Source organism: Rosa rugosa, chromosome 3, assembly GCF_958449725.1.
Source record: "Rosa rugosa chromosome 3, drRosRugo1.1, whole genome shotgun sequence".
NCBI classification, from domain to species: Eukaryota; Viridiplantae; Streptophyta; class Magnoliopsida; order Rosales; family Rosaceae; genus Rosa; species Rosa rugosa.
Genome location: NC_084822.1, coordinates 3,791,531 through 3,812,401, shown reverse-complemented (window position 1 = coordinate 3,812,401; position 20,871 = coordinate 3,791,531). Strand labels below are relative to the sequence as shown.

The 20,871-nt window shown below is 39.1% G+C and overlaps 1 protein-coding gene across 2 annotated transcripts; it reads right to left on the bottom strand.

The window, feature by feature from the left end:
• Positions 1-1,264: 1,264 nt before the first annotated feature.
• Positions 1,265-17,498, bottom strand: LOC133738744 (disease resistance protein RUN1-like). Of its 2 annotated transcripts, XM_062166334.1 has the most exons (5): positions 17,249-17,495; positions 4,979-5,623; positions 3,683-4,772; positions 3,295-3,573; positions 1,265-3,195 (listed from the first exon to the last, which is right to left on the bottom strand). In XM_062166334.1, the coding sequence occupies exons 2-5, from the start codon at positions 5,470-5,472 to the stop codon at positions 1,285-1,287; spliced, it is 3,774 nt and encodes a 1,257-aa protein (XP_062022318.1). In that variant the 5' UTR covers positions 5,473-5,623; positions 17,249-17,495; the 3' UTR covers positions 1,265-1,284. The 2 variants fall into 2 exon arrangements, 1 of the variants encoding a protein (XP_062022318.1); XR_009860254.1 differs by lacking the exons at positions 1,265-3,195; positions 3,295-3,573; positions 3,683-4,772; positions 4,979-5,623 and adding an exon at positions 10,169-10,700 and having other exon boundaries at positions 17,249-17,498.
• Positions 17,499-20,871: the final 3,373 nt, after the last annotated feature.

Below are 20,871 nucleotides of genomic sequence, written 5' to 3'. Positions count from 1 at the left end.
ATGAAATTAGAAATTTTCAAACCATGTTTAGAAGATAAAATACCAACATGAGTTCTAGGAGAACGTGTCAATAGACTAAGTTGTCTAATGAAATGTTCCATAGCTATAATAAAAAGATGAGGAGAAAGAGGATCACCTTGTCTAAGGCCTCTATTTGGTCGGAAATTACCCTCATGAGAATCATTGAGCAAAATAGAAAAAGAAATAGAAGTAATACAAGATTTAATAAGACAAATCCAATTAAGTAGGAGCAAAGCCAAAAACTGAGAGACAAGCAGTAAGATAGTCCCAATTAAGATAATCATGAGCTTTCTCTAGATCAAGCTTGAGAGCCATAGAACCTTGCTTACCCTTCTTTTTGTCAAAAGTAGAGAACAATTCATGAGCAATAAGAATATTATCTTGAATTGATCTGCCAGGTGCAAAGGCACCTTGATTCTGAGAAATGCATTTATTCAATAAAGGTCGTAGCCGATGGATAATAATTTTAGAGATTATCTTATAAGAAACATTACATAAACTAATAGGTCTATAATGGTCGACCATTTCAGGAACCACAACTTTTGGAATAAGAACAATGGTAGTTCGATTTATCAAATTAAGATCCAAATTCGAAGAAAAGAAAGAAGAGACTAAATGATATAGAGAGTCCTTAACCTGATTCCAAAAGGAGTGATAGAAAATGGCATGAATGTCATCAGGACCTGGTGCATTAAGAGGTCCAATGCTATGAGTTTTGACAACTTAGATATTTTTGAATTGGAATGGGATTAACAATGCTAGGGATTCTGGTTCATGAAACTGGAATAATTGGACGGCTGGAATAATTATTGACTTTATGGAAACACATACGAGGCATAAGAGCTTAACGACATTTTAAATGTTCCATCAAAAGTTAATAAGTGCAGAAAAAAAAATTAGCTAAATTCCAAGTTGGATAGATAATTTGATTCCCAAGATCGGAAGACACCAAAAAATGTACAGCGTACTTACATATTTGATCGGCCTTCCTTTTCTTGTAAAGCAAGATGAGTAACTTTTTTGTTTATCGTAATTACTAATTCTGTGCCAACTTATTTTTCATGATATATAGCAATAAAATAAAAGAGACATTCAAAATTTTGAACTAACTAAATATTGCTGCTTCATCGAGCCACCAGGCACCAGCAGGCATAAACCATGAATTTACAATCAGGTTTCTGTTCTTTATAACCAAAAAAAAAAACAAAAAAAAAAAAACCATTAACCATGTTTCTGGTCATGAATATAAGGGGTTCTACTGGTTCATGCACCATCAAGGTGGAGTTGTTTCATTCTTTTTGGATGAGCCTGACTTGTACTACTAGACGATGCATCATCATCATCATAGTGTTGAAGGCCTCTCTTGGTATTAATGCTAACATTGCTCTGCTTCAACAATGTTTCCCAAAGCTCCTTTGCATCTTCATCATATACCATACGGACCCCACACTTCTTCACTTGCAAAATTTCCTCATCGATTCCATATGATTCAAATGAGAATACAAGCTCATAGTAGATGTCCTGCCATTCTTCAGTGACTCTACCCCAGGTTGACCCCACATAGAAGAACCAAATGTGATCTGACACAGGTTGACCCCACTTTTTATTAAACAATAGAACAGGGGATGAACCAAAGTATTGTCCATTGGCCCTTGGTTCGCAACTAATGTCAATCTCAACCCCAGGCGGGAGTGGTTTGAGGAGTCTAAAAACGACACAGAAGGCAAATCCCATAAACTTGTTACTAAACCAACCTGGATGCAGCTCTACAGTTATCAAAGACCCCTCACTTTGGTTATTGTACCACTCTGGTATTTCATTTCCAGGAGCAATAAAGTCAAATCTATCATGTATAGAATGTTGAAACTTCAGGAAGCGTGTTAGCAATGAAATTGCTATCCTCTTACAGCTTTCATTCTCCACCATTTTGAAACAGTTGACAAAATATCCTTCTAGTACCGAATTGCAATGTTCGCTTTGATTGGCCAATGTATCTAATGAAATGCAGTTGCTAGCCTCTACCCATACATTGTTCTCTTGGAGAAACTCTGGTAATGTCTGAAGTTTGCCGCACAAATTCAACTCAAGTACTTCAAGTCTAGAGAGTTGGCCGATGCTCTCGGGTAGTCTAATGAATTGATTTCTGCTGAGATTTAATTCTCTTAATGAAGACAAGCATCCAAAATCACTGGGCATTGCTCCTTCAGAAAGATTGCAGTCACTTAGATCCAGTTCGGTTAATGAATGCAAACCAGATAAACAAGGCAACGACAATCCTGCCGGAATGTGACTTCTTTTTCGCAATAACTGAAAGGGGTTGAACATCATATTCCATGATTTAGGGGCCTGCGCTTTACATCTAGCAAGAGATAACTGTTTAAGGTTCTTCAAAAGACCAATAGAGGAGGGGAGTTCTCTTATGCCACTTCCACTCACATCAAGCTTCTCCAAACGTGCAACATGACCCAACTCATCCGGCAATTTGTCAAGCTTTGAGCAACCAGAAAGATTGAGATCTTTGAGAGATTTTAAGCCACCCACACTGCTTGGAAGACACACAAGATGTTTGCAATCTCTCAAGGACATAGAAACAAGTCTTTCAAGCATCCCAATAGAGCAAGGTAGTTCTTGTATAGAAGTTCCACTCACATCAACCTCTATCAAACACTCTATATGGCCCAACTCCTCTGGCAATGTGTCAAGCTTTGAGCAACCAGAAATATTAACAACTTTGAGAGATTTTAAGCCACGGACACTAATTGGAAGAGACACAAGATCTCTGCAATCTTTCATTTTCAGCAGAGGAAGTCTTTCGAGCATTCCAATAGAGGAAGGTAGTTCTCTTATGGCGGTGCCGTTCACATGAAGCTCCTCCAAACTTTCTAAATGACCCATGTCATTCGGTAGTTTTTTAAGCTTTGAGCAACCAGAAAGATTAAGAACTTTGAGAGATTTTAAGCCACCTACACTGCTTGCAAAATGCACAAGATTCTTGCAATTTTTCAAGTTCAGCACAGTAAGTCTTTCAAGCACTTCAATTGTCGGGTCAACCTCATACAATCTTATACAACCTTCAAGAAACAGAAACTTGAGATGTGGCATACCTTCAAAGTTTGGGGTGTTGACAAGATTCAGAGAGTGACTCAGATTAATGGTTTTCAAATTGTATAAAGGCTGCATGACAAGTAAAAAGCAAAGAAAAAAATTAGCTTCCATGATATATTTAACAATTAGTATAAGTAATAAAAGAATGATATGGTGATTATAGTGTACCTCAGTTCCTATCTGAACATGTTTAATACAACTATGACACAAGCTAAGTTCGAGCAGCTTCTGAGGGTTGAAATGTGATGGCAGAGATTTTGACGGATACCTCATCCAATCAAGAATCCGTAAACTATTGGGAAGATATTCAAGCCCCTTAGGCAGGTTCCCATTCTTAATCTTCAGGTATCTCAATTTGTTCATCATTGAAAATGATTTCGGAGCCACGTCCACCTCGATTCCTGATTCGGCTGAGTCCACAAATATGCCTTCTATTGCTTCAGTTCCCTATCAACCAAATTTTATCATACCATAAAAAGCAGATTTAGTAGACTGACTTGTCATATAATGTACTAGCAAATAACAATTAAAATTATTCTTGTACTAAATTTCTTACAGTATATTTGGTCAAGACATGTTTGACATCTTCAAGAAGCCACAACCTACTGTACCTACCCTGCTCAGTAGGAGATTCTAGGCGGACAATTTCGTGGCCCATTTCTCTGAGCAAATCATGCATCCATAGTCTTCCATCTGAAAGAGTTAGGAGGGATCTTTCCATGAGAACTTTTATTCCAATAATTGCAGAAAAATCGCAACTATTTAGTACTTCTGTTACTCGATCTTTGTCCTGTCCATTAAAGAAACATGCAATGTCTAGGAATATTTTCTTTTCTTCAGAATCTAGATCGTTGTAACTTATTTTAAGTATGTCAAAAATTTCCAAGTTACAAACTCTTCCCAGTTTTCTCAGTGCACTTTTCCATTCACTTAGATCTCTTCCATGCAAAAAAGAACCGAGTACTTCAAGAGCTAAAGGAACACCTTTTGCATAACTTATAACATATTCTGACAAACCAAGAAAATCTCCTTCAGGGTAAACTCTTTTGAATGCTTTCCGGCTAAAAACCTGAAGAGAATCAGCATCATTTAATTCTTCGACCTTCAATCTTCTCTCCACTCCATGTCCAATCAACAAATGCTCATTTCTAGTTGTGATAAGAACTCTACTCCCTGAACCAAACCACTCTGGGTTTCCTGCCAAATATTCTAAATGACTTGAATGGTTCACATCATCAAGAATGAGAAGAACTTTTTTGTCACCAAACAACCTCCTTATAATCATGGCTCCTTCATGAAGGTCTGATATGTTGGCCTTCTTTGTCCAAATCCCAGAGAGAAGTTGCTTTTGTAAATTAAGTAGACCACTTTTTTCAACAAAGTTTCTAACATCAGTAAGAAGGAAACTAAATTCAAATTCACGAGAGATTCTCTCATACACTGCTCTTACCATAGTAGTCTTACCAATCCCGCCCATTCCCCATATACCAATGAAGCGGACGTCATCCACCCCTACATCTAAAAGCAAATTGACTGGCTGCAATCTTGAATAAATTCCAACTAGATTTTCTGCATAACTGAATGATGTAGGTTGCAATTTTTTCCATATAACTTCAATAATATCTCTTATCAGCTTTGATTCGTACCTACAACATAGAATAGATTAAACTTATCAGGCATTTAGTTTATGAAAATGTCTCTGCATTGTACTTGATTTCTTTTATATTCTTGTAATGGCATTTAAAAAGCCTCATAAGCTCAATTGATTATCTGCTTATATTATTTGTGAATAACATAATGAAGAGCGCAAAACTTAACTATGTGTAAATTAGACAAAAGAGTACATGCATACCATTCCTTTGAATTCCACCCTGAGAAACTTGCCACTTCGGTTAAAGCATATCTCCACCTTCTCACTTTCTCTTTGTCATCCCTAAACCTTTCTTCATGATTAGCAAAGACTTCTCTAAAACTCCCTGTTTGCTTTCGTACAACAAAGGGATCAACATCATAGAAAATTGGCAGCACAGTTTTTCTTGCTTTCATGCATTCAAGAATTCTCACAAGTTCATCCAAGCACCATGTTGACGATGCATAATTTTGTGAGAGAACAATGAGAGCAAATCTCGATTCTTCAATTGCAGCAAAAAGTTCTGGAGAAATAGCTTCCCCTTTTTGAAGTTCAGGATCATCCCTAAAAGTTATGACTCCTTGATGTTTCAATGCAGTGTATAAGTGGTCTGTAAAAGCCTTGCGAGTGTCAACACCTCTAAAGCTCAGAAAGACATCATATTTCCACTGAGGAGTTGAAGGGCGGTAAGATGTAGAGGTTCTTTGTGTGCTCATTTCCGATGAAACTTACTTTCCAACTTGTGGAAGAGTACATGTCCAAGGACTATGTATATAAGTAACCCGAGAAGCTTTCAACACAATTTCAAGGTTCGGAAGTAACTATCATGGAAAACATGCAGTTGTGTTTCCTGGTTTCCCTTCCCTACTGCATAAAATGTAGAAAAGATGAATAATTTCCTAGTCAATCCACTAAAATATATATTCATTCTAAAAAGAGTTGTATAATTAACTAGGGAAGCAGCAAACATTAGCTGGTTTGGTTTAAGTGGTTGTTTATTCCTCTGCTTTCTCTTGTTCAGGTATCTAAATAAACAGAGACACAAAACAGTGAAACACTAGCAGCAGCAGCAAATGCATATTCTATTCCATAACACATCTCCATATATCCTATTTGACGAAAAGTTATGATCAAAATTGATGAGTGGCCAAGTTATGCATGTATGTTCCAAAATTTCATAAGAAATTGTGAATTAAATCCATATCAATTAGAAACTGGTGCCTCTTTTGCAATAATAAATCACTAGCAGAGCTGCAGAAATACTAACTAGAGAAAAGACAAAAAAAAAGAAAGTTGATGTTGAAATTGAGAACAGAAACATAGCAACAGATATAAGTGGTCTGTAAAAGCCTTGCGAGTGTCATCGCCTCTGAAGCTCAGAAAAACATTATATTTCCACTGAGGAGTTAGGGGGGGGAGATGTAGAGATTCTTTGTATGCTCATTTCCAATGAAACCTACTTATTCTACTTATAGAAGAGCAAGTGTCCAAGTACTATAGATATGAGTAACCCAAGAAGCTTTCAACACTAGCTATTTCAAGGCTTGGAATAAACTATCATGGAAAACATGCATTTGTGTTTCCTGGTTTCTCTTCTCTACTGCATAAAACGTAGAAAAGATTAATAATTTCCTAGTCAATCGACTATAAATAAATATTCATTCTAACAAGAGTTGTGTAATTGACTATGAAGCAACAAAAAATTGGCTGGTCTGGTTTCTGTGGTCGATTTTTATTCCTTTGCTTTCTGTTGCTCAGGTATCTAAATACACAGAGACACAAAACACTAGCTCCTTGTAAACTAGAAAGAAATATAATTGAGAAAACGATTGGTGTCAGAATGATTCATTAAACAAATTCTTATTTTTCTTATTTTTGGCTGAAACCCCTCGACCGAGTTAAACATTAGCAGCAGCAGCAAATGCATATACTATTTGACCAAAAGTTATGATTAAAACTAATGAGTGCCAAGTATACTGTATGTTCCATACCTTCATAAGAAATTCGGCATATAAATCCATGATCAATTAGGGAGTGATACCTCTTTTAGAATAAATCATGAGCAGAGCTGCAAAAATACTAACCTAAAAAAACAGACAACAAAAAAAGAAAAACAGAGAATAGAAACAGAGCAACATATGTAAGCAAATTAAAATTGTAAAAACAAGAACAAAAATGAGATAGAAATCAGCTGGAGCTTAACCTGGGTTTCGTGGGAATTTGAAGTTGGGATCGGATCGACTTCAAATATAGCAGTTTTTGATCAATGGATGTTCATGTCATTCGTGCCAGTAACAAAAAAGATCAAGAATGAATAAAAGTATAGTGGTGAGAGACTCGACTCTTGATAGAGAATTTGGCAACTAGGCGAGCTTTGTACCGCTCCACCGAACCATCAGGGCTTCCTCTTAATGCGATAAACCCATTTGTTGGGAAGAACATTCATTGAAGGTGAATAGGGAACTAGCTGCCAAGTACCAGGTTGAATGAGAGCATTAAATTCAACGCTCATTGTTGAGCGCCATTGCTTTTGCTTGACTGCCTGACTGTAACAACTAGGGGAGTTGGCGGGCTGGAGGGGGGGGCATTTGGTGAGGGACCCGACGGCTGCAAGGGTTGTGAAGATGACGAAATGGCCGTATTGGTGAGATCGGGTGAAAGAGGATTTGGGTTTGGTTGTGAGATCGACTGCATGTTTTGAAGTGGTGAAGGAGATGGGCTTGGGTGGATTGGAATTAGTAGTGGTGATTGTTAGAGGGATTAAATTATGTTGGGGAGTAGCTGACTAGCCTCTGCAGGGGGAGCAGCAATGGATTTTTTGAATGGAAAACTGGACTCGTCAAAAAGAACATGAACGTGAAAGATAAATTCTACTACTAGACAAATTTAAATAACGGTAACCCTTGTGACTGAGAAAATAATCGAGGAAAACACATTTCATGAAACGGAAATCCAACTTGTCTTTTGTGTAGGGACGAATGTAAGGAAAGCAAGCACAACCAAAAATATGAAGAAAAGAATAATTGGGAGTGCATTGAAATAATTTCTCATAAGGAGAGGAGAAGTTTAAGACACGTGTTGGTAAACGATTGACGAAATAGAGAGCAGTGTTGAAGGCTTCGACCCAATAAGATTTAGGGATCGAAGAATTAGCAAGAAGAGTTAATACTATTTCGACAGGATGGCGATATTTACGTTCTGCTAAACTATTCTACTCAGGATGGTGTGGATAAGAGAGTCTATGATGAATGACTTTTTGAAGCAAAAATTGTTCAAAGGCATGACTAGTGTATTCACCTCCAACGTCTATTTGGATTGTTTTTATTTTTGTGGAGAATTGATTTTCAATGTAGGTGAAAAATGCGCCAAAGGTGGCATGTACTTCAAATTTGGTTTTCATGGGAAACAACCACGCATATCGTGTAAAATCATCTACAAATACAACATAATATTTGAAAACCTTGAATTGATAGAGTAGGAGAAGCCCATACATCACTATGAATTCAAAAGGAAATGTAGTAAAAGACTCAGACAAATTAAAAGGCAATTTAGTAGACTTGCCCAATGGACACGAATGACATTGTGATGAATGATGAGTGTCTAACAAAGAAATCCTAGATGCAAGACGACGAAGAATTTGTGTTGATGGATGCCCTAAGCGAGAGTGCCACACATCCACAGCAACTTTATCTGCTGAAAAAGTATGAAAAAGACTCGATTTATTGGATGATGATGGACCACTATTGACGGGATAAAATCCATTATTACTCCGACCCTCCAAAAGCGTCCTCCCTAAGCTCAGATCCTTGACATAAAAGGCATTGGGAAACATTAGAATATAGCAGGAGTTATCAAAAAGTAATTTATGAGCAGATAAGATATTGGCAGAAGCATGTGGGCAATAAAGAATATCATAAAGAGTGATAGGAGAGTGGGAAGAAGGTAAGGATGTATTTCCAATTTTTGAAATATGCAAACCTTGACCTGAGACAACGCCGCCAATTATGTTGGAACCATGGTATTATCTAGGATCGGTTAATGTATGAGGATCATTGGTGATGTGGGTGTTGGAGCCGGTGTCAAGAAGCCAAGCAGAGGGATCATGGCAAGAAGTTGGGGTAGCAGCCATGGCAGACAAACGGGTGCTTGGTGTTCGACCTTCATAAGCCATGTTGAGTCTATGGAAGCAATCAATTGTCGTATGACCATTGAGTTTGCAGATTTAGCATGGGCCACGAGAGTCATAGGTAGAAGGAGGTCGAGTAGATAGAGCCTAACTAAGAATAGAACTACCACGATATGGAAACTGAGAGCTGGAACCACGACTATAGGTGGAGGGACCAGAAAAGGATCCACGACCATAGGTGTTTCGGTGGCCTCTTTGAGATCCAAAGAATGTGCCACGTCCACGAGAGCCACCAATCTGTTGTTTGTGAGTTAGAAGTGCAATGGGAGTTGACTCCAGACCAACAAGAGCCTAATTTTTCAGGCGACTTTCAGCTCCCAAAAGCAATGCTTCAAGAGCTTCATAAGTAATTGGTATGTCACGAGCTAGCTTGGGCAGAGCTAATAGTGTTCTCATAGAGAGGGCCAACATTGTTCATAATGATACATATCGATCAAGTCGGAGTCATCAACCGGGTGCCCAAATAAAGCAAGTGTGCCAGCAATCTGATTAACTTTATCCAAGCAATCAGAGATGGAAAGATCACCTCTAGTAGTACGGAGGAGGTTGCCACAAAGCTGGAGAATACAGTTGTGATTCTGGGAAGCATATCGCCATGCAAGAGAGGTCCAGGTGGTGTGCGAATCAATGGACCGAGAAACGGTGGCCAGGACAGAAGGTGTGAGGGAGCCATTGATCCATCCTAGGATCATTTGATCAGTAGCTATCCATTCCTCATATGCTGGGTTCACGATGTCAGTTAGCTCACCAGCCTCATTCCGAAGAAAGCCCGAAGGACAAGGCTTTGTTCCGTCAACAAAACCCATGAGATTTCGGCTTTTTAGGAGATGAGTTATCTGGGCAAACCATAAGGAATAGTTGTTTCAGTCTAGTTTGATGGTGAGAAAGTTTGATGTAGTGGTGGTGGTGGGGGTAGCCATGGGAGGGGAAGAAACAAGAAAGAGATAAGGAAAGAGGTTGTCGTTTAGACAGAGGCCTTTGATACCATAAAGCATATTTGAGTAAAGTGTTTTTCACACTTCCTCATTGATGTATTTCAATCTTATATACAAGATTGCAAATCAGTTTCAATCCTGGAGATTAGCTATTACAATAAATACAATAAAGGATTGCTGATCAGTTTAGATCCTGGAGATTTGCAATTAAACCTTAACATTCTAAGATCAAGCAATGTACAATCAATACAATCAGACATCCTAAGATCAAGCAATGTACAATCAATATAGTAAAAGAAATTAAGGTGAATCATATTCATTGCTTATCACATAAACTGATCAAATTCCAAGCCAGGTGGAAAATTTGATTTCCAGGATTGGAAGATGTCGGAAAATGTAAAATGTATTAGAAATTTGTTTGGCCCTCATTTTCTTGGAGGGATAATACTTAACTGACCATATATGGTCAGCAATTCCTATCCAACCCTATCGTGTCTTTCCAACCATTCAACACATGTCTATTTTTTTCTTCTTCTCTTTTCTAAACATCTGATTGTGTTCCTTTCTTTTCCGTCGACCACTTCCAATTCTTCAATTTCTTAGAAGCCATGCCTCTTTTCCGTCGATCCTTCAATATATCTGGACCTCCCTGATGACCCACTACCGGTGAAGGCGGAGAGCTCCTCCTCGCCAATGAAGGCAGTTTCAGTGTTGCTTGAGAGAGACGAAGGCCTAGAGCTTTTTTTGGTTTGCGTTGCTTTAATTGATCGGTTCTTCAATTGATGGTTTAATTGGATTGTGGAACTGCATCATAGAAGTGGAACTGATAGAGAGAAGAAGAGTACCTTTATCAGATGCTTAAGTTAAAAAAAAAAACAAAAACAAAAACAAAAAGTACACGTGTTGCATAATGAGAGAGGTTGGTTAGGAATGGTCAGCAAAGTATTATCCTTCTTGAAGATGAGTGACGTTTTCATTTATTGTAATTGTCATCTATATGCTAATTTCTTTTTTCAAATATATTGCAATAAAATAAATATTGTTGCTTCATCGAGCCACTAGTAGGCACAACTAACTATCAGGACACAAGACACATGTGTTTATTCGAAGACAATAATGTTGAAGGAAAATCAGTTTTGTGTGCCTAATCAAACTAGGGATGGTAATAGGAGAGAATGTTCTAGAATTCCTAGTTCTATTCGGATTAGATTTCCTTGTAACATCAGAACATGTACTTTGTAATCCCTATATATAGGGCTCCTATTCTCAATAATAAAACATAATTCTCTATTCAATCTCTCTCGAATTCTCTTGTACTTAAACACGTTATCAGCACGAGTTCTAACCACAAAACAAAAACCAAAAACCCGAAAATCCTTGTTCACCACCGCAGCCCCTAGCCCGAGCTAGCCAAACCATCATCGCTGCCTGCCTCGCGCTACGCGCTCCTGCGCTCCATGCTGCTCGCCTGCGCGCCCGTGCCCCCGTGCGCCTGCAGCCCTGCACCGCTGCGCTGCTGCCCCTGCAGCCTTGCTGCAACCCAGCTAGCACTGCTAGCCTTCGGACCACTCGCCCCCGTGCACCAATAAGCCATCCTCGGTCCCCCCTACTTTCGGCAACCCACGCAAATACCCATCTTCGCAGCTGCTATACACCACCGAGCCCTACTAGTCCTCTCAATTCGACCTACATCACCTTCAAGAATTCAAGAATCAAGGTTTCAAGCTCCGATTAACCAAGTAAGTTTTTAAATTAAAGTTCTTGATTTCCGAAATTTAATTTCCTCTTCTTTTTCTCAGGGACTTGCAACCTCCCTTCTTCTACATCCCACCTTTCTTATAACGTGGGTTCGATTCTTGAAAAGCGGAATCGTGGGGATTCATGTTATTAACGAACTAAGAGCGTTCGTAAGACTTCGGACTAAGAGCGTCTATAAGCATCGATTTATGACCATATAAACATCATTGTTTAGGTCTAATCCAATTATTCTTGGAAATCGATTTCTTGGTAGCATAGCTCGGGAATCTTATTATTTATTAGTTGTCGTGGAAGTTTTAACTCCGAAACTAATATTGTTCTTCTTCTTGATTTCAGGATGTCGAAGCCGAAGCTTGACATTCCTATACTTGACTCAACTGGCTCGGAATATCATAGTTGGGTCACGGATGTTGAGAACAATCTCACTTCAAAAGGGATCCTACCTGTAATTCAGGCACCAAACCCTGATCTCCTATTCGAGCGTACGGCTACGAATAATGCCACCGCCCTTATCTTGATGAGGCGTCACATGGATAAATCACTCCGATTGGAGTACATGGCAATCAAGGATGCTAGAGAATTATGGGTTGTGCTAGAAGAGCGATTTGGTAATGTCAAGGACACCCTCCTCCCAGACTTGAAAGTTCAATGGAGCAATCTACGATTCGCCGACTTCAAGTCCGTAGCTGAATATAATTCAGAAGTTCTTCGCCTCAAAACTATGTTAGGGTTCTGTGGACAACCTGTCACAGAGCAAGAGCTAATTGAGAAAACTCTCTCCACCTTCCTCGTCTCAGCAATTTTGCTATCGAAGCAATATCGAACCGAATTCAATACTGGACGGATCACGAGGTTTCATCAGCTAATTAATGTCATGTCTGTAGCTGAAAAACATGATAATATCCTTGTGAAGAATTATAATTCAAGGCCTATAGGAACTAAGAGCGTTCAAGAGGCGATTTATAATCATGCACCCAAAGGAAGGCGCAAGGAGCGGAACCCTAACAATAAGGGACAAAACGGACGTTTTGGTCCATATAACCACCCTACAAAAGAAGGAAACCGCCAAAATGGAGTGGGAGCACGTGGCAACAAAGGCCAACGTGGGAGAGGAGGATACAAGGCCGCCGGCCATAGGGGTGGCGCCATTGTCCAACTAGGACGTCAATCTCGTCCTCATGTACAAGATGCATCTCAATTCAAGGGAGGAAATCGTAATGATGCATGCCATAGATGTGGATCTATTGAACATTGGTTCAAACAATGCAATGCAAGCAACAAATTGGCTGCACATTATAAAGCTTCTAGAGAAGCAAGAGATCAAGAGGCATATTTTGCCGATGAAGAAGAAGATGGTGATGATGCCAACGTCAATCTCACTATAGCGGACTTCAAATCTGACAAAGAATTGCACAAGGATGCTGCAGATTTTGATTAGTATAGTCCTTTATTTTTCCCAAGAATTATGTAATGGCAATATGCCTTAGTCAATAAATGACATTTTGTATTAACTCTTTCTCATGTGGCGCATCTAATTAATTATGATGTCTAGGAAAGTAATTGAGATCAGTGGTATTTAAGAGAGCCTCGCTCCACCGACATCTCTCTACTTCCCTGGTCATATTTGATTGGAGTTACCAAACGGATAGAGTGACTACGATTTGTCTAAATTTGATTTTTATTTTGGATTAGACTATGGAAAATTTGATGTAATCATTGGCTATTATTAATAAAGTATCGATTTATTTTATTCAATGTCTTGGACATATTTTAATTTCGAACTTTATTATTTTTCAGTATGTTTCCCGGAGAGCTAGAATGCCTCGTGGATAGTGCAACTACACATACCATCCTTCGAAATAGGCAACTATTTCTATGGATGACGCCTTCTCGATCTTCCGTGACTACGATGGCTGGATCATCTCAATTGATTCATGGTAGAGGACCAGCCCAATTTATGTTGCCAAATGGTACAACTTTAAATGTCACCGAAGCTCTTTATGCTCCTAGGGCAGGAAGAACCCTATTGAGCTTCAAAGATATAAGAGCCAATGGTTTTCATGTGGAAACACATTGTGAGAATGGACAAGAGTTCCTTTGCATCACCTCTAATGACTACGGACATAAAAGAGTCTTAGAGAAACTTATGTGTAGTTCTAGTGGGTTGTATGCAACCACTATTCGAATAATTGAATCCAATCATGTTATGAGAGATGATTTATGGTATTCCGACACATATAGGCTTTGGCATGACCGTTTGGGACATCCAGGTCGTGATATGATGATCCGTATATTAAAGACTTCGCACGGACATCCATTCTTCAGAACGAAGAGAAGTAAGAATCAAAAATTGGTTCGAAGAGATGCACCTGCGCCTCACGGCGCCAAGATTGTGCAAGACCGGCCACTTAGGGCTGGCGCCGTCTACCCCCTACGGCAACAACATGGCTTTGACGCCATAGACCATCCTTCGACTCCTCCTTCTACTTCTAAAGTCAATTGTGACTTCGTGGCTCAACCAAAATCCTCAGTGGTTGTTTTAAAAGCCCATCATTCGTTCTGCAAAGCCTGCTCTTTAGCAAAATTAGGATCGAGACCATCCTATGCAAAGGATACTAAAGAAAATATGCCATTCTTTCAAAGACTCCAAGGTGCTATTTGTGGACCTTTTCAACCACCATGCGAACCATTTAGATATTTTATGGTGTTGGTTGATGCATCGACACACTGGTCACATGTCATGCTCTTGTCCACAAGGAACGCTGCATTTGCTAAACTCCTAGCTCAAATTATTAAGTTACGGGCTCACCACCCTGATCATCCTATTAAGTCTATAAGATTAGACAACGCTGGGGAGTTTACATCAAATTTTTTTGATGATTATTGCATGTCCATTGGGATTGAAGTTGAACATCCAGTTCCTCACGTTCACACCCAAAATGGTCTCGCAAAAGCCGCCATTAAACGACTACAAATGGTCGCTAGAGCATTGGTAATGCGCACCAATCTCCCTATTTTTACTTAGGGCTATGCAATCTTGCATGCAGCTGTGCTTATTCGTCTAAGGCCTACTGCCACTCAACCCTTCTCTGCGTCCCATATGGTGACTGGGTATGAGCCTGATGTCTCACAATTACGCATATTTGGGTGTGCATTCTATGTGCTAATTGCGCCGCCACAACGCACTAAAATGGGTCCTCAAAGACAATTAGGCATTTATGTTGGATATGATTCTCCAACGATTGTCCGCTATTTAGAACTCTTGACAGGCGATCTCTTTACCGCTAGATTTGTGGATTGCCACTTCGATGAGACAGTCTTCCCGTCGTTAGGGGGAGATAAGAACATAAATGTTCAACAGAAACGACAAGAAGTGTCGTGGTCTATCCCCACTCTATCTCATCTTGATCCCCAAACCGCACAATCCGAAATTGAAGTGCGGAGAATTCTCGATCTTCGGAAAGTAGCAGAATCGATGTCTGATGCGTTTTGTGATATCGCTAATGTGACGAGATCACACATACCTGCTGCAAACGTGCCTACAAGGATTGATGTCCCTAAAATTAGAGGACATGACACCATCTCAAGGGTACCTGAGCATGGCGCCAACGTCCCCACCCTTGGTGACGTTGTGGCTAGGCCCACGGCTCCTGCCAGGAAGCGCGGGAGGCCCATAGGTTCGATGGATTCTTTCCCAAGAAAGAAAGCTAGTTTGGCACAAAATAATCCATTAATCATCGATGTAAATAATCCATCTCATGAGAATATTCCGGATTATGGTTATGTCCAAGAGACATCATTGGGAGACGCTCCAATGTCAGAACCAATTCCAGAGAATAAAGAGATCTCCATGAATTACACTAGTGTACATGAGATGATGGATATAAATTCTATGGCTATTGATGATGCATTTGCATATCATGTTGCAAAAGGCTAGGAATTATAGAATATGATGATATTGAACCTCGCTCTGTCGTAGAATGTCAACGAAGAGCGGATTGGCCTAAATGGAAAGATGCGATCCAGGCTGAATTGGATTCACTAGCAAAGTGACAGGTATTTGGGCCTATAACGCAGACACCCCCAGATGTAAAACCTGTTGGCCATAAATGGTTCTTTGTTAGAAAGCGTAATGAGAAAAATGAGGTGGTTAGATATAAAGCTCGCCTTGTGGCGCAAGGATTCTCACAACTCCCTGGAATCGACTACGAGGAGACATATTCTCCCATAATGGACGAAATAACGTTCCGCTACCTTGTCAGTTTGGTAGTTTCCGAAAAACTTGACATGCAGCTTATGGATATGATTACAGCATATCTCTATGGGGATCTAGATTCAGAGATATATATGAAGGTTCCAGATGGACTTCAATTACCCAAATCAAGTGGCTCTAAACCACGGAGCGCGTTTTCAATAAGATTAAAACGCTCACTATATGAATTAAAACAATCCGAACGGATGTGGTATAACCGTCTAAGTGACTACTTAATTGGGAAGAGATATATTAATAATGAAATATGCCCATGCGTGTTCATTAAAAAAACAAGTTCCGGATTTGCAATTGTAGCAGTGTATGTCTGACATGAACCTAATTGGAACTCTAGATGAGTTAAAGGAAACTGCTGAATACTTGAAATCCGAATTTGAGATGAAAGATATTGGGAAAACACAGTTTTGTCTCGGTTTAAATATTCAATTGCAACAAAAAGTGCTGGAGAAATAGCTTCCCCTTTTTGAAGTTCAGGATCATCCCTGAAAGTTTTGATTCCCCGATGTTCCAATGCAGTGTATAAGTGGTCTGTAAAAGCCTTGCGAGTGTCATCACCTCTAAAGCTCAGAAAAACATCATATTTCCACTGAGGAGTTGAAGGGGGAAAAGATGCAGAGGTTCTTTCTGCGCTCATTTCCGACAAAACCTACTTTCTTACTTGTGGAAGAGTACGTGTCCAAGGACTTATATAGGAGTAACCCGAGAAGCTTTCAACACAATTTCAAGGCTTGGAATTAACTATCATGGAAAACATGCAATTGTGTTTCCTGGTTTCCATTCCCTAGTGCATAAAACATAGAAAAGATGAATAATTTCCTAGTCAATCCACCATAAATAAATATTGATTCTAAAAAGAGTTGTATAATTAACTAGGGAAGCAGCAAACATTAGCTGGTTTGGTTTAAGTGGTTGTTTATTCCTCTGCTTTCTCTTGTTTAGGTATCTAAATAAACAGAGACACAAAACAGTGAAACACTAGATGCAGCTGCAAATGCATATACTATTCCATAACACATCTCCATATATCCTATTTGACTAAAAGTTATGATTAAAATTAGTGAGTGCCCAAGTTATGCTAGTATATATATGTTCCAAAATTACATAAGAACTTCTGAATATAAATCCACGATCAATTAGGAACTGCATGGTGCCTCTTTTACAATAATAAATCATGAGCAGAGCTGCAGAAATACTAATTAACCAGAAAAGAAAAGAAAAAAGACAACAAAAAAAGAAGAAAGTTGATCTTGAAACAGATAACAGAAACATAGCAACACATGCAAACAAATTAAAATTGTAAAAACAAACACAAAAATAGGAGTTAGAATCAGTTGGAGCTTAACCTGGGTTTCGTGGGAATTTGAAGTTGGGATCAAAAGATCTACTTCAAATAAAAGATCAAGAATGAAATAGGAACAATGTGGTGAGGGACTTGACTCTAGAGAGAAATAGATATGGATCGTGAAGACTTCAGCAGGAGGACGCTCCACTCTTCAGACTTTAAAAGTTTTAGCGGTCAATCAATGCGATCCAAGAAATATCGGAAGGGGCCCGCGCATTTGTGGTTGCAACTTGCGAGGAGGCAACCTATTATCCATGTCAATCGTTCACATCAGGTTTTCTGAGATCTTCATTATTGTGTTTGCAACCCATGTTAATCGTCACATTAGGTTTTCTGAAATCTTCATTATTATGTTTGCAACCCATGTCAATCTTTTCACGTTAGGTTTTTGAAATCTTCAAGTTCATTATTATATTTGCAACCTATGTCAATCGTACATTAGGTTTTCTGAAATCTTCATTATTATGTTTGCAACCCATATTAATCGTTTCATATTAGGTTTTTGAAATCTTCAGGCAGGCACGGAACCAGGAATTAAATTTGAGGTGGGCTAAATTTTTAAGGATCAATAGATTTAATTACTTACATCAAGAAATTGATAAATATTCAAATTCTAACATGAATTACTTAAATTCGAACATAAATTACATTCTAATTTCATCAAAAATTTCATTATAAAAGAGAAGTTAAAGTGTAATACCTTAGCAAGTTTGAGAGAATGAGAATGAGAGTAGGAAAGGAGAGAGACCGACGCCTATAATAATGATGTGCAAAGAGAATTAGAGAAGTGAGAGTTGAGTATGAGAAATGCAAAACCGGGTAGAGAGAGGAGGAGACAGAAAACTGAAAAAGAGGAGAGAAATAGGAGAAAAGGAGGAGAAAAGTTTTCTTTGTCTAGTTGTCTACTTGTTGTTTGCAGACTACAACATATCTTAATCATACATATATATATAATAGCCACCCCCTACATCCGTGCCTGTCTTCAGGTTCATTATTATATTTGCAACCCATGTCAATCGTTCACATTAGGTTTTTCGAAATCTTCATTATTACACTCATGTCAATCGTTCACATTAGGTTTTTTTAAATCTTCATTATTATATTTACATTATATATTTCAAATTTATAATAAATAAAATAATAAAGAGAATTAGTTAATAGTGTCATACTGCAGAAACCCTGATCTAACGGGTGGAAGTAAATGTAAAAAGTTAGTGAATAGTATTTTAAATAATTATTGTTTATTTACATTATGTTGGTGTGGAAAAATTTGATAGAATATCTCCTCACATACTTTGCTGACTGTAGTAAGAATGAAGAATTCTTAGTCAAGAAGTTGCTTTTATAGATATCTTCTGGATTCGATTGGCATTAGCAAGTCAAGTTTTGATAAGGGGATACTTGCAATTGACTCTTTGATGCATAGGTTAGTGAGTGTTTAAGTTTTAATGAGTGAAGTAGAAATTGATTGCTTCCCTTAATTGTTCACCATACTAAGTATTTATATGTGAGCATGAGCGGATATCTTGGTTAATGTGTGTAGTGATATGCAATTTTCGCAAGTCACCTATTAGTGGGTCCATAACGTCACTCTTAAAATGACGTGAGGGAGGTCCTCACGCTTGTCGCAGATTAGTTGAGCTAAACAATTCTTTCTTACCTGGGTTGATTCCGAGTGGATTCGTCCTAAAGGAAATTTCTTAAATAGGTTGGGCTGCTTCTCTTCCGGTCCATTTATTGATTAGGAACCTATTCCAATACTTTACTGTTACGCCCCTACCTAAACTTATCCATTTATCAGTCATTTGGATGGTAAATAATTAAGTTTCTTACTTTTTACTTCCGTTTAAAATCATTTACCGGACCAAAAGTTGACTTTTTGTGTTCAGTTTTTGAGGAAACTTTCTTCCGGACAGTTGTAGAGTACATTGAACTAAGTTCGTGGACATATGGCAAGCTGAAATCAGAATTCGTAAGAATAGGTTACGGTCTACGGAAATTTACTTTGGAAACTTTTCTAATGGCAAATTTGACAATTCACTTCATTAGTAATTAAAGGGAGAATACCCTAGTCTTTTTCTCATTTTCTCCTTCTCTGAGTTCTCTCATTCTCGGCCGCACGGGCCTCTCTCTCTTCTTTCTTTCCTTCCTCTCGTCATCCCTATTATTGCCGGAAAAGACTCCATCCGGCCACCATTTATTGACACCGCCACCACCAATTGAACCAAAACACAAATCCGATCAAAACCGGACCCTCACTGTGGCCGGGCCCCGCCTGCAACCACTGGACGCGAGCATCACAATTTTTGCCGCCTTGTTCTTCGATCTTCGTCGGCTTCCGGCCTTCTTTTGGCCTTCTTTTCCACACACCGCCACCTTGGATCAACTTAGCAGACAAGGAGGAGCAAAACCCAGAGGTTCCATTAGCCACTGATGCCCGGCGAGGCCGTACTCGCCATCGCCGGAAACTGGGATTCTGCAAGGATCAATTCGTCGTCTCCGGCGATATCTGTGCTACACAACCACCATTAATGGGATCAGCATCTCCCTTTTCACCAAAACCCTCTGGTTCCGACCTCCAATTCCGGCTAGAACCGCCACACGCGCCGCCGCTGGCGCTTGGACCACCGTGGCTCCGTTGCCAGATTTCCAGACAACCTTTATTAGGTAACTTATCGTCCTTTATCTTCTGTTGGAGCTTCTAGTTGATGTGGAATGAAAACCTAATCTATTGTGTTTAATTTGGAATGAGAGGATTGGTGATCTTCTACATTTTTGGAGATTTGGAGAAGGGGAAGCTATTTAGTCAGTTTCGATTGCAATCGACTAAGGTAAGGATGATGTACAGAGTTTTGTATTGGATACAAATTGGCGAAAACCCTAAACCCTAAACCCTAAAAAAAAAAAAAAAAAAACCTATACGGGGTATTTCTCTTTCCCACCCAGAATACACCTTCAAGTCTTCAACGAGACGAGCCGCCAAGATTGGAGGTGTTGTGCAGCCAAAACTCTGAGACCCAAAATGTAATGATCGAGATTTTTGGTATTAATTCTTGTTTGGCGTAAATTTAATAAAGTCTCAATTGTTACGAAATGTAGTTTTGATATACTGGCGTAAATGGGTTTTGATCCATGAGGATCAGGCCGTCCGATCGACTTGTAGATTTGATATATTGATCGTAGAAGTGTTCCGATGACTTTGTGTAGTCTCAGATGAGGATCTGACAGTTGGATCATCGTATAATTGTGAAAAGATGGTTCAAAAGGCGATCCATGAGGATCCAACCGTTGGATCTTCGTATAATTTTGAGAATATGATCTTAAGGGCGATTCGTAAGGATATGACCGTTGGATCATCGTATAATTGTGCAAAGACGATTCAAAAGGCGATCAGTGAGGATCTGACCGTTGGATCATGGTATAATTGTGAAAAGATGGTTTAAAAGGCGATCCATGAGGATCCGACCGTTGGATCTTCGTATAATTTTGAGAGGATGATCTTAAGGGTGATCTGTAAGGATCCGACCGTTGGATCATCGTATAATTTTGAGAGGATGATCTTAAGGGCGATCCGTGAGGATCTAACCGTTGGATCATCGTATAATTGTGCAAGGACGATTCATA

Bases quoted from the DNA above. Each gene is read 5' to 3' on its own strand.
- LOC133738744 (XM_062166334.1), bottom strand. From the start codon at position 5,472: ATGAGCACACAAAGAACCTCTACATCTTACCGCCCTTCAACTCCTCAG. The intron at 4,773-4,978 runs GTATGCATGTAC...TCTATGTTGTAG, and splicing joins GGGTGGAATTCAAAGGAATG to GTACGAATCAAAGCTGATAA. The intron at 3,196-3,294 runs GTACACTATAAT...CTTGTCATGCAG, and splicing joins ATGTTCAGATAGGAACTGAG to CCTTTATACAATTTGAAAAC.